Here is a 12,838-nt window from a genome sequence, read left to right on the forward strand (position 1 = left end):
CCCTCCCGCACGCGCTCCGGCCGCTGCGCTCCCTCCCGCCGCCGCCGCCGCCGCCGCCTCTGCAGTCGCAGCCGGGCATGGTGAGTGAGTGAGGGCCGGCCGCCGCGCGCCCCCCGCCGCAGCCCGCTCCGTCCCGGGGAGCCAGCCCGCGGCGGGAGCGCGCTGCGGGGCCGGCGGCCCGTGCGCCCTCGGTGGCCGGCGCGCAGGGCCGCCGGGCCCCCCGTCTCGCCGCGCGGGCTCCGCGCCCCTCCGGCCCCGAGCCCGGCTCGTCGAGGGCGGCGCGCTCCCTCCCCGCCCGCCGCGCGCCCTCCGCCCCCCGCCCCGCCCCGTGACCGGCTCCCCGTCTTGTCCCGCAGGACCCGCCCGGACGGGACCACGCCGCCGCCGCCGCCGCCGCCCGGAGCCGCGCTTCAGGTCCCGCCTGAGCCGCGCCGCCGCCGCCGGCGGGGGATGGGGCTGCCCGGGAGGCGCGCCGAGCCCGCAGGGGGAGCGCGGAGCCGGCGCGCAGCGTGAGCGCCCGAGCAGCCAGCGCCGGGCCGGTCCGTGCGCACCGCGCGCCGCCGCCGCCGCCGCCGCCGCCGCCGCCGCCGCCGCCGCCGCCGCCGCCGCCCGCGCCCCGATGGCGCCATCGCCCCGGCGCCGCTGAACGCCCGCGCCGCCGCCCTCGGAGCCCGGCGGCCGGGGAGCGGCCTGCCGCGGAAGCCCGCCCGCGCGCCCTCCCGCCCGGCCCCGCCATGGCGCTGCGGCGCCTCCTGCTGCTGCTGCTGCTGCTGCTCTCGCTGGAGTCCCTGCACCTGCTGCCCGGCGCCCGCGCCGCCCGCGGCCGCGCCGCCAACCGGACCCTGAGCGCCGGCGCCGCTGCCGTCGGGGGCCGGCGGCCCGGGGGCGCCCTGGCCCGCGGCGGCCGGGAGCCGAACGGCACCGCCCGGGCGCCCGGCGGCCCCGAGGCGGGGAGCCGGCGGGGGCAGCCCGCGGCGGCGGTGGCGGCGGCCAGCGCGGCCGTCACCTACGAGACGTGCTGGGGCTACTACGACGTGAGCGGCCAGTACGACAAGGAGTTCGAGTGCAACAACAGCGAGAGCGGGTACCTGTACTGCTGCGGCACCTGCTACTACCGCTTTTGCTGCAAGAAGCGCCACGAGAAGCTGGACCAGCGCCAGTGCACCAACTACCAGAGCCCGGTGTGGGTGCAGACGCCCAGCACCAAGGTGGTGTCGCCGGGGCCCGAGAACAAGTACGACCCGGAGAAGGACAGGACCAACTTCACCGTCTACATCACCTGCGGGGTCATCGCCTTCGTCATCGTGGCCGGCGTCTTCGCCAAGGTGTCCTACGACAAGGCCCACCGCCCTCCGCGGGAGATGAACATCCACAGGTGAGAGGTCCCGCTCCCCGAGCCTCCCGCCGCCTCGCCCCTCCCTCCTGTCGCGCGTCCCCCCCCCCCCCCCCCCCCCCGGCCCGGCCCTTCTTCATTCACCCGCGGCGGCGGCGGCGGCGTCGCCACAGCTCTCTGGCTCTCCGAAACCCAGCTTCTCCCTTGCTCCCCTGACATGCGATAAATCACAGCCCTCTTTCCTTTTTTCACCATTTCTGCAGAACCCAGAACGCATGCTTTGGTGGCAGGGGCAGAGTAAGGAGCCGTGGAACTCGTGGAGTTGGAGTATAAGAATTTTACAAATTGTAGAATTCTGGATGGCCGGGCAGGACTGGGGGAGGGGGGCGGCGGTGGCGGTCCAGGGTTCAGTTTTCCAGGCAAGTGGGCACTTTGGCATAGGTTTCTCTTGCATTCGGTTTTCTGAGTGGAACCAGCACAGCGTCTTTCAGACTAGGGTTCTGAACAATGCCGGCAGCTGACAGGAGAGAGTACCAAGCGATTTAGTATAAATCGGATGTTCTCTGGGTGTGAGAGCTGGGGGTGATCTGGAAAGGATGTTTTCCCCCCCGGGATAAGAAGGGGTAAAGATCTATCTATCCGTTCCGAGTGGACCAAGGGCAGATGGTGTCTCTTCATTACATCCTGCCCAAATGGGATGCTCATTTTCTTGCGGAGATTGGAGGACTTGTTCTTTCAAACCCTGTAGGCAGAACTCTCTGAGTGAACATTCTTGCTGTGCTAAACCTGGTGGGCAGTGTTTCCAGCTTACGTTAGGGGGCCGGTGGGGGAAGCCTCCTACCAAAACTTACGCCAAGAGCACAGAATATGGTAGTGCTTGGTCCTACCCTGACTGCCTCCCACCCCACCACCCTAGCCCCCATTGAGTCCTTAGGGAGGTCGGAGCCCAAAGAACGGGAAACCAGACTGTCTTCACCACTCGGGGACTGATGCACCCAGGGGAGGCAGAGTTAGCTCTGTTTCTAGTCCCCTGGTGGTGGTGATGAATGAATGACCAGACTTGGTTCAGCAGAGTCTTTCGGGGAAACAAACCGTGCCCCAGGACCTGCCTCCGGTTTTGGCACATGGTGCGGGCACCGGCTGGTAACTGGGACCCCCCCTCCCGCTGACCCGTCCTCTTTCTGAGTTTGCCTAGCCGGTCCCCACCCTGAGCCATATACCTGAAGCTCGTCTCTACACTCTGATTGTTATCCTTTTGGCCTGGAAACCTCCTTCCCTTGCTGCTGTGGACGTCGTAAATCACCGGTACCTTGATGAAGAGAGAAAGGAGGATAGAAATTTCTGGGCATGACTTTTTTTTTTTTCTTCCTTTAAAGCTGTTGAGAAAAGATGATGTTCCCTGGCAGGTTTTATGGAGTCAGACGCACGAAGTTTGGGTACTTACACAGTGACATTCTTGGGTGTCAGGACTGGGTGCTTCCAAAACCGTTCGTAATCTTCACTCGACACCCCAAGGTGCCACTGACCCCCCCATTGCACCCCATCTTCTCTTCCAGGTAGTGAGTCTGTGCCTGGCTGGTCCTGGGGGCTGATGGAGGGATTGAAACAATGATGTGTAGTCAGTCGGTGTCCCCTTTGGATTCTCGCTCTTGGCTCCTCTTGGAAAGCAGAGAAGGAATTGCCTGTGAAGCAGGTGGTCCTGGTCCAAATCATCCCCCTCTCTGTGCCTTCAGGCCTCTTCACCTTTCTCCTGGGCTCCTGGCCTCTCATGCTGCCTTCCCACTATGGCTGTGGCCTCCTGCTGGCTGGTGCCCACAGACCTTTCTTTGGGTTTCTTTCTTCTCGGAGCCTTTGTTCTGTGCTCTCCTAGACGGAGCCTTCCCCTGCCCTGACCTTGATGACCTGAATTGAGTCATCATGACCTGGGAGGATGCTGATGGCCTTTGGATGCTGGCGCTGGCCTGTGTTCTCCGGGACTGTGACCCTGGAGATGTCCCTGTCCCTCTCGGTGATTTTTCCCCTCCCCATCCCACCGACCCCCTTCCCCAACCCCAAACTAGGGTGCTGGTCTGTGTGTGGGTGGATGGCCCTGTGACTGGTGATGCGATTAGAGCAGTTTGTCTCTGGGGTCGGGGAAGGCAGGTGACCAGGGTAAGGGAGCTGAATTCAGCCTCAGACCATTATGTAAATAGGGGACGTTTCTGCCTCAAATTCACCTCCTGATTTTATTCAGTTCACAGCACCTCTTCCAGCAGCTGCAATGTTGCCTGCTCAAGGCTTTGGAAACTACCATACTGATGCTTGTTAAGTAGGGGATGATGCCTGTCTCTGTGTTTGGGGGAAGGGGACGGAGCATGAGCTACTCATCGAGGACATTCCATGAGTGACCTTGGGCAGCGGGGGGGGGGGGGGGGGGAAACTCCGTGTCTGGCCCTGGGTGACTCAGGCACAACAGCATCCCATCTCCGCCCCCCGCCCCTCCCCCCTCACACACACACCAGGCGTGTCAGGGTGAGTGTGCACATTGAAGGTTGCTCCTCCCCGACTCCTGGGTGTGTTCCCATGAGTTGCTTCACTTTGCTCACACTTTAAGAGGTCACCGCTTGCCATCCTGGGGAGTTTTTCACGCAGCTCTTCTTGTTGGGAGCCAGGGTAGGGAAAAGGGAAGAGATCAATATCCCCACCGGAGTGAGTTTTCCCCCCAGGGCAGAGTGGGGAGGAGGAAGGAGGCTCACTCTTCAGAGGTCAGCGGAGGAAGCGGGACGTGCGTCTGGTTCCATGTGCCTTGAAATAGTTCAGCAGAGATGTTTCCATTTCTGAAAAAGGCAAAGAATTTATTCCAGGGCATGATCCTCTCTCTGGTAGATGGCTAGCTGGGCCGGCAGGGGCTGGGGCCCAGGGAGGAGAACCGCCTCCTTGAAAGGGGTGTTGGTGGCATGGTTGGAAGGGGTGAGAGGGAGGAGAAAAGGGAGGCTGCAGCCCTGAGATCAGCCATCTGCCTCCTCCTGGTGGCCCTGGGCTGGCCAGCCCTCCGCCTGCCCAGGGTACACATTCCTCAGAACAGGGCTTGCTTTCACTGCTCTGGCCCCCGAGGGGAAAAGCAGATTTAGTCTTTTCCAGAAGTGATTAGACCTGGCCATCCTGTTTCTGTAGAAGTCGGCGTCTGTAGGGGAAACTCAGCTCTCCGGTGATTCTGATAGATGAGCAAAGTCACACTCAGCTGGACCCCGGGGAGGAGAAAGTGACGGCCAGAGGGATCAAAGGCAGAGCTGTGCTTTGGATCTGGGGAGCCACTGGATGCCGGGTGCCCACCTTTCCCGGCCGGAAGCCTGTTTCCCACCCGGATCTCTACCTCGCCTTCCCCTGTTCACCCTCCCCGGGCTGAGGCTCGAGCTGGTACCGATTTGAATGCTTCTTGAGCGGTCTCTGCATCGCTTCCTGGTTCCTGGGGCTCTTTGCTCAGTGAGGGCTGCCCGCCCGAGGCAGGGCTTTGACCCAGCAGCCGGCCCTGTCTGAGCATCTCACATGCAAACCTGTTTCTTCCTCCTCCCCCAGAGTTGATTCATTAGCGTCCTCGACATGAGAATCTCCAAGGGAAGAACCGTAGCTTTAATGGCTACTTAGCAGATGAGGTCTGAAGCCATTTGGGTGACCTAGTTCAAGGTGGTGGACCCAGACCTGCCCTGGGAACCCCTGGTTTTCGGGGGTGGAGCGGGTGGAGGAATTTGGGGTTGGGGGGGGGGGACATGCTCAGGGTTGCGGGCCAAAGAACAGCAGATGTTACCAGGAGAAAGGAAGAGCGACAGGAGGTGACCCTATAGCCGTCGGGAGGGTCCTGTGTCTTTGGACTCCTCTGGTTGTTTCTAGAAGAAGCCAGGGAACCCTTTGTTTCCCCTTTTCTCCCTCTAGAAATTAATTACAAATTAATTACAAACCCAAAGAGGTCTGTTCTGTGCGCACAGACCCGGTAACTGTAATAGCAGGACCCCTTTGCTGGCTGATTTCGTGAGGTTCTCTTCATAGGTTCCCGGGCCATGAATTGTCAGAGCACCCCCCCCAAACACCCCCATTTTTGGAAGCACTGTGAGCTCATTCTAACGAGTCGATCTAAACAGAGAGTCAACTTTTTTATTTTATTATGTTTTACTTCTAACAGAGCAGTTGCAAGGACAGGAAAAAGAAAATCTTGCCTTGGATGGAAGGCCCCCCTTTAATGTTTTCTGTTTCTGCGGGGGAAAGCAGTGAAATTGGGGAAGGGTTCAGGAAGGCTCATGGAAGAGGGTTTAGGGAAGGTAATGGGGTGACAAGTGGACACAACGTGTATTCCTTCGTTCCACGGATAAGTCCCACTCACCTGCTGGGGGCCAGCTCTGTTTATAACCACAGAACGTATAAGCCTCTAAGGTGTGTGTGACCTTGGACACATGAGGCCAGCAGAACTCATTCTTAAAAAAAAAAAATTTTTTTTTAATGTTTCTTTATTTTAATTTTTTTCTTTCAATGTTTATTTACCTTTGAGAGACAGAGAGAGACAGAGCATGAGCAGGGGAGGGGCAGAGAAAGAGGGAGACACAGAACCCGAAGCAGGCTCCAGGCTCCCAGCTGTCAGCACGGGGCCTGTCGAGGGGCCCGAACCCATGAACTCTTGAGATCATGACCTGAGCAGAAGTCAGACGCTCAACCGGCTGAGCCACCCAGATGCCCCAGTTCATTCTTGATTTTAACATGTCTGCCACGCAACTACTTTTCAAAAACCCTGCACTTTGAGGGTTCCGCCCGGCATGTTGCTGGCTGTCTTTTGCCCTCTCCGGTGCCCCCCGCCCCAGCCCAGGAGGCGTGCACATCGGTCCCCCTTCCCCACCCACAGCCGCACCCCAGGCTCTGAGCACATTCCTTGGGAAGAGCCTACCCACAGTGCTAGGCTGCCAAGACACAGGTAGAGGAAAAAGTCCGTTTCACTGTTTTCAGCCTATTTTAATGAGAGATCAGATTGACCGTGCAGTTGATTCAGATCCATTGTGCAGGAAGCAGTGGTTCAGACAGCTGAAAAAGTGTGCTGATGGAAAGAGGTTAATTCACCAGCCCCAGGCAGACATGCCCACGAAGGATACGGAATAGAAGGGAACCACACCAAAGGAAGCTTCATCCTTCCTCCCCCTGCGCTGCCTGATGTCTCCAGGGCCTGGCAGGATTGATTGCCTTTAGATCTTAACTTTCTGCCTCCTCTTCCGTAGTGAGTTAGAATCCCCACCACACGCTGAGAGAGCAGCCAGCCACTGGCTACTGAGTCCCGCATAATCTGCTTTTTAAATTGTGAATTCAGGTGCGGTTTGTCTTGAGGTGTTGATTGTATCCCTTGACGACATCCATCCTGTGGCGATGGGCGGAGGGGTGGTTCTGGAGGACTATATTAGGGTCTACGTTGAATTCATTAAAAAAACATTTTTTTTTAAGTTTATTTATTTTTGAGAGGGAAACAGTGCGAGCGGGTGAGGGGCAGAGAGAGGGAGACAGAATTCGAAGCAGGCACCACAATGTCAGTGCAGAGCCTGATGTGGGGCTCGAACTCATGAACTGTGAGATCATGACCTGAGTCAAAGTCGGATGGATGCTCAACCTGCTGAGCCACCCAGGCGCCCCTAAGTTCGTTCTTTGAAGTATCTTCTTCTGCGGTGATCCCCCCCACCCCCTATGTTGGGAAACGCCAGCCCATTGTTTTTCCGAGTCACATTTCTGACCTCGCGTTTCTAGTAGGTACTGCAGACCAGGAGGAGGGTTTATCTGCAGACCCTCAGAGGGTCTCGGTCCCTTGGCCTTGAACAGGCTTGTTTCATACAAGTTCAGGATAGATTGCGCCTGTCCATTCTTGTTCTTTTTTATCTCTACAAGTAAAACCATGGGCGCCTGGGTGGCTCAGTCGGTTGAGCGTCCGACTTCCACTCAGGTCATGATCTCGCGGTTTGTGAGTTCGAGCCCCTCGTCGGGCTCTGTGCTGACACCTAAGAGCCTGGAGCCCTCTTCGGATTCTGTCTCCCTCTCTCTCTCTACCCCTCCCCAGCTTGCGCTTTGTCTCTCTCTCCCTCAAATATAAATAAGCAGTAAAGAAATTTAAAAAAGAAAGAAGTGAAACCAAAACATTCTGAAAAGGCATGGTAATATAGTTGACCCTTGAATGACTCTGGTTTGAACTGTGTAGGTCCATTTATACGTGGATTTTTAAAAATTAATTAATTTTTTAGTTTTATTCTGCACTTTTTTTGTTTTGTTTTGTTTTGTTTTGTTTTTAAAGTAGGCTCCACGCTCCTGCTTGGGGCTCCAGCTCACAACACTGGTATCCAGAATCACATGCTCTCCGGACTGAGCCAGCCGGGTACCCTCAGGATACTTTTTTTTCAATAAAGACACTGCAGAACTGTAAACGTATTTTCTCTTACGAGTTTCTTGATATTTCCTTCTCTCTCGCTTACTTTATCGTAAGGTTACCATATATGACGCGTGTAATGTACAAAACGTGTTAATTGACTGCCGTGTTATTGGTAAGATTTTTGGTCAGCAGTAAGCTGTTGTGGTTACGTTTTGGAGGCAGTCAGAAATTCTACTTGGATTTTCTTTTTTTTTTTGGTTTTTTTAATTTTTAATTTATTTATTTAAAACAATTTTTTTTAAAAATTTTTTAAATGTTTATTTATTTTTGAGACAGAGAGAGACAGAGCATGAACAGGGGAGGGTCAGACAGAGAGGGAGACACAGAATCCGAAGCAGGCTCCAGGCTCTGAGCTGTCAGCACAGAGCTTGATGCGGGGCTCGAACTCACGGACTGTGAGATCATGACCTGAGCTGAAGTCGGACGCTTAACCAACTGAGCCACCCAGGCGCCCCTAAAAAAATTTTTTTAATGTTTATTTGTGAAGGAGAGAGAGACAAGAGTGTGAGCGGGGGAGGGAAGAGAGAGAGGGAGACACAGAATCTGAAGCAGGCTCCGGGCTCCGAGCTGTCAGCACAGGGCCCGACACGGGGCTCGAACTCACAAACTGTGAGATCATGACCTGCGCCAAAGTCAGACGTGTAACCAACTGGAGCCACCCAGGCACCCCTATTTTATTATTTTTTTTTAATTCACATCCAAATTAGTTAGCATATAGCGCAACAATGATTTCAGGAGTAGATTCCTTAGTGCCCCTTACCCATTTAGCCCATCCCCCCTCCCACAACCCCTCCAGTAACCCTCAGTTTGTTCTCCATATTTATGAGTCTCTTATGCTTTGTCCCCCTCCCTGTTTTTATATTATTTTCGTTTCCCTTATGTTCATCTGTTTTGTCTCTTAAAGTCCTCATATGAGTGAAATCATATGATATTTGTTTTTCTTTAATTTTGCTTAGCATAATACCCTCCAGTTCCATCCATGTAGTTGCAAATGGCAAGATTTCATTCTTTTTGACTGCCGAGTAATACTCCACTGTATAGATATACCACACCTTCTTTATCCATTCATCCATCAATGGACATGTGGGCTCTTTCCATACTTTGGCTATCGTTGATAGTGCTGCACATTGGGGTGCATGTGTCCCTTCGAAACATACTTGGATTTTCTTAACAAATTATTATTTTTTTATTTTAGTTTTGAGAGAGAGAGAGAGAGAGAGAGGGCTAGTGTAGGGGAGAGGGACAGAGGAAGACAAGGAGAAAGAAAATCCCAAGCAGGCTCCAGGCTCAGTGCAGTGCCCGACCGGGGGCTCGATCCCACAACCCTGGGATCATGACCTGAGCCGAAATCAAGAGTTGCACGCTCAGCGGACTGAGCCGTCCAGGTGTCCCTGTCCCTGGGTTGTCAGCTGCACGAGTCATTGCCCCTAACCCCTGCCTGGTTTGCTCAGGGGTCAACCTTCTTTCCCTTATTTTGTCGTCCGTTACAGAATCGTTGAATTTTTTTGCAGGCCAAGTCAGCAGCCTAACGTCCTGATTTTATAAGTGAGGCAGCTGGCACACAGGGAGGTCAGATCACAGTGCCCCGGGGTGGGGGGAGCAGCTGGGGGTGGTGAGCTTGACCTGGAAGCCGAGGGCCACTCTGCGTCCCGGGCCCACTCTCCTGCCTGGTTGCCTCTCAGCCTTGTCTTGCGCAGTGAACGTCTATTATTGTCTTACGCTATGCACCTGTTTCGGAAACTCTGTTATTGTCTTACGCTACGCACCTGTTTCTGAGTCAACACCGGATAACTTCCCGATACTTAGGGATGTGAGCGACGGCCTTCTCCCTTCTCTTGCTTCCCTGACTTTCTTTGGTCCCTCCTCATTCAATTTTACGGTCCCCTAAAATGATTTCCGTCGCACTTCCACGGTCGCCTTGTAGTTTTCCCCACTGTCCCTTTGTAAAGGGCAATAACCTGACCTAAGCACAATCCTTGGATAAGATCTAAGGAATGCAGACCATCGAAGAAGGGAGATGCCCCGCAGGCCAGAAGGTTGTGAGACCATCAGGTAAAACCGGAGGTGGTCGTCTGTGATTCAGAGGTGCGGTCTGAATGCTTTCTCTCTCTCCCAGAGATGGGTGGGGACTCGGCCATCTAACCAGGTCAATGAGTTTTGGTTTTGCCAGAGACCGGGAGACCTCCAGGCAACACCCCCCCTGGGGCCCAGGTGCGTGTGATTTCAGGTTTGTCCCCCGGGATGGCCCCCTGCATACAAGACAGCTCTGTGGGCCTCAGAAACGCATTCACTGGTGTGGGCCTTGCCCCTTCTCAGCTCTGGGCCACCATCCCACAGGGGCGAGGTGGATACAAGGTGAGGGGGCTGAAGGGGCTTCAGGGACGTGGCTAACGAGGCTGGAAATTTGGGTCTGACCATTACATGAAATTCACCTCCGCGGCCTGCAGTTTGGAGCCTGATTCTGTGTACCTCTCCTAAACGTGTCCCCCTTCTGAGCAGTCACCTTGGGAGGCCACACGCCGACTCTCCCCCGGACAGCGTTGTCATAGTGTTTTCAGAGCCCATGACACGTCATCTTGACTCTCTGTAACGGGGCACATTTTTATCCTCTTGGGCTAAGATTTGATTCTTGTAAGAGGCGCTAAGTCACGGGGCGGAGGCCGACGAGCGGAATCAGCGATCGGCTGGTTATTGGCGGAAGTAAAGAGTGCCTCTAGCAATGAGGCCTGCTGTCCTGGGATCCACATCAGCTGTCTCCAGAGGCCGAGCCCAGGAGAGGCGCTCGGGTGATGAGTGGTGGGGCCCGCAGGTCAGAGCCCGGCTCTCCGTGGCGGCCACTTCTCAGGGGCCGCACCTCCCCGGCCGTAGGACATTCAGCTCTGCGTTTTATCGGTGTGTCGGGGCAGACCTCGCGGGAGCTGGAAAAAGAAAGGAGTTGAATATGCAGGAAATAGTTCAAATGACTGCCCAGAAAGGGAGGGAAAAAAAGAAAAAGAGAAAAAAAGAATGTCCCACATTTCTTCAAGAGATAGTAGTCAGATAGCTCAATTTAGATTCCTCATTTGATTCTGAGGGTACAGGGACCCAGTTTCCTCGGAATGCATGCGGCCCGGCTTGGGGTCAGAGCCGGGCTTCTCAGTGCTCTCCCTTTCCTGCACGTGGATGTCACCACCTGTGCAGTTTGGCATTCGCGTGAGGTCCCCGCCGGGGCCGGACAGCCGTCGAGGAGGTAGAAATGTTTGCAAGCACAGGAACGTGGGGCTTCCCGTGAGAATTGCCTGTAGGTTCCTGACATGCGTGTACTGGGCCCCCAGGTCCCCCAAGAGTACAGTCACTGTGCGAGATTGGTCACAGAAGCAGAGCGAGGGTGGGGCAGGTGACAAGGGGCCACAGGGGCAGTTTGTGGCCGATTCTTGCGTTTTTTGGCGGGGGGGGGGCGGGGGGCATGGTGGTGGTACGGCGGGTGGGCTGATGTTTCTCTTTTCCATCAGGAGTTAGTAGGACGGTGAGGTGGCCCTCCTGCTGTGTGGGCTGGGGCAAAGCCTTTGGCACTCTTGGACCCTGGGAGGAGCCAGCCCTGCTCTGTGGCTGGGGAGCCAGCTTCCTCGGCTCAAAGGTCAGGATGGTGGGGAGGTTTGTTGCCCAGAAGCCTACACGAGCCCGTCACCTGTGCACCTGCAGAGAGCTGGTGTCGAGGAGGGCCAGAGGCCTCGGTTAGCTGAGGGCTCAAGGTCATGTGGATGAAGCGGGGGAGGGGGGGGGGGTGTGGTAGGGAGACTCTTGGGAGAGTGCTCAGTCCCCAGGGCTTGCTCTGTGTCTGGAACCCTGCTGTGCACTGGACCTAAGCTGCCTCCGTGCGTCTTTCCTTCACCCTCCGGGGATAGGTGCCCATTGAACAGACGAGGAAATCAACTCAGAGAGGCTTAGTAACTTGTCCAAGGTCGCACGGCTAGAGCTGTGCCAGTCTCCATCTCCTTCGGGGGCCAGCTGGCTCTCATCTTCCCAGATGTAAACGGGTCACCCAGATCAGGGTACTGCAGACCCGGGCTGGTGGCCTCGCTTGCATTGCCTGCAGGGCACAAGGCCACCAGGGTGTGGTGCAAAGGCTTGTTTTCAAGAATGGGTTATATTGGTCGAGGATAGCAAAGGCGATGCAAAGAAAATGTAAAAAATCAGAGAACAAAAAACCCAAAGCCACACACCCCGATTCCAATGGAGAACCAACAGCAAAACACAAAACACAAAACAAAACAAAAAAACAACAACAGACCTTTCCAGTATTGGCAGAACCCCGGGGCAATGCTGCACGAGTCCCAGCTCTGGAATAATAGGGGCACTAGGGAGAAGAAGTGATTTGGGGGCAAGACGATGGACCTCGGGCCATTCCCAGTTTTAATTACTGAGACATACGGCTCAGAAACAGCTCCATTTATCACTGCCCCCCACCCCCACCTCCCTGCCCCATTTATAACCAGAGCACCGTGCACACAAGACAGAGTTTCAGCCAGCTCACTGCTGCTTCCTGCTCCGGTCCTGTCCTTCCCCCGTTTCCATTTTCCTAGCCGTGCTTCCTAATTCCTCATTCTTTCCAGGTGTTTCTCTGTTTCTTGTGACCTCAGGTCCTCTGTCCTGAAAGGCTCGATCAGAGGAAGGCATCCTGGGGAACCCTCAGCGCCCCAGGCTTTCCTCCCAAACTTCTGTTGACCTGGTCGTGGCCATGGCCGTGGGCAGTGGTGGGGCTGGCCTGCAGCTCTGGGACAGGGTCTCTGACCGGGGCACTTAACTGCTTGAGGTGGGTGTGGGAACCATTTCTCTAGAAAATGAACATGGATGCCACCACCTGTGCAGTTTGGCATTGGCGTGAGGTCCCCCCTCCCAGGGAGGGGGGTTCCTGAGCCCTGTTTCCAGTAACCCCCCCCCCCCCAGCCCCAACCCACTTCTGGTCACAGGAACAGGAGAAGCCTTGATCACCCTGGCCCAGAGCCACTGTCCCCACCTCGAGACCGTGGAGGCCGAGTTCCAACCAGGCTCTGGGTGGCTACAAGGTTGGCCGTGCTCCCCGGCGTTTGGGAGAGGAGTGT

General features: G+C 55.9%; 1 protein-coding gene across 1 annotated transcript in view; it reads left to right on the forward strand.

The window, feature by feature from the left end:
* The first annotated feature begins 734 nt into the window (after positions 1-734).
* Positions 735-12,838, forward strand: part of LOC102952078 (protein shisa-6-like) — a 132,910-nt gene continuing 120,806 nt past the window's right edge. Inside the window, exon 1 of the mRNA XM_042967194.1 lies at positions 735-1,375. Coding sequence (XP_042823128.1) covers positions 735-1,375 — 641 coding nt within the window. The remainder of the gene's footprint in view (positions 1,376-12,838) is intronic.

The sequence above is a fragment of the Panthera tigris genome, chromosome E1, assembly GCF_018350195.1.
Source record: "Panthera tigris isolate Pti1 chromosome E1, P.tigris_Pti1_mat1.1, whole genome shotgun sequence".
Taxonomy (NCBI): Eukaryota; Metazoa; Chordata; class Mammalia; order Carnivora; family Felidae; genus Panthera; species Panthera tigris.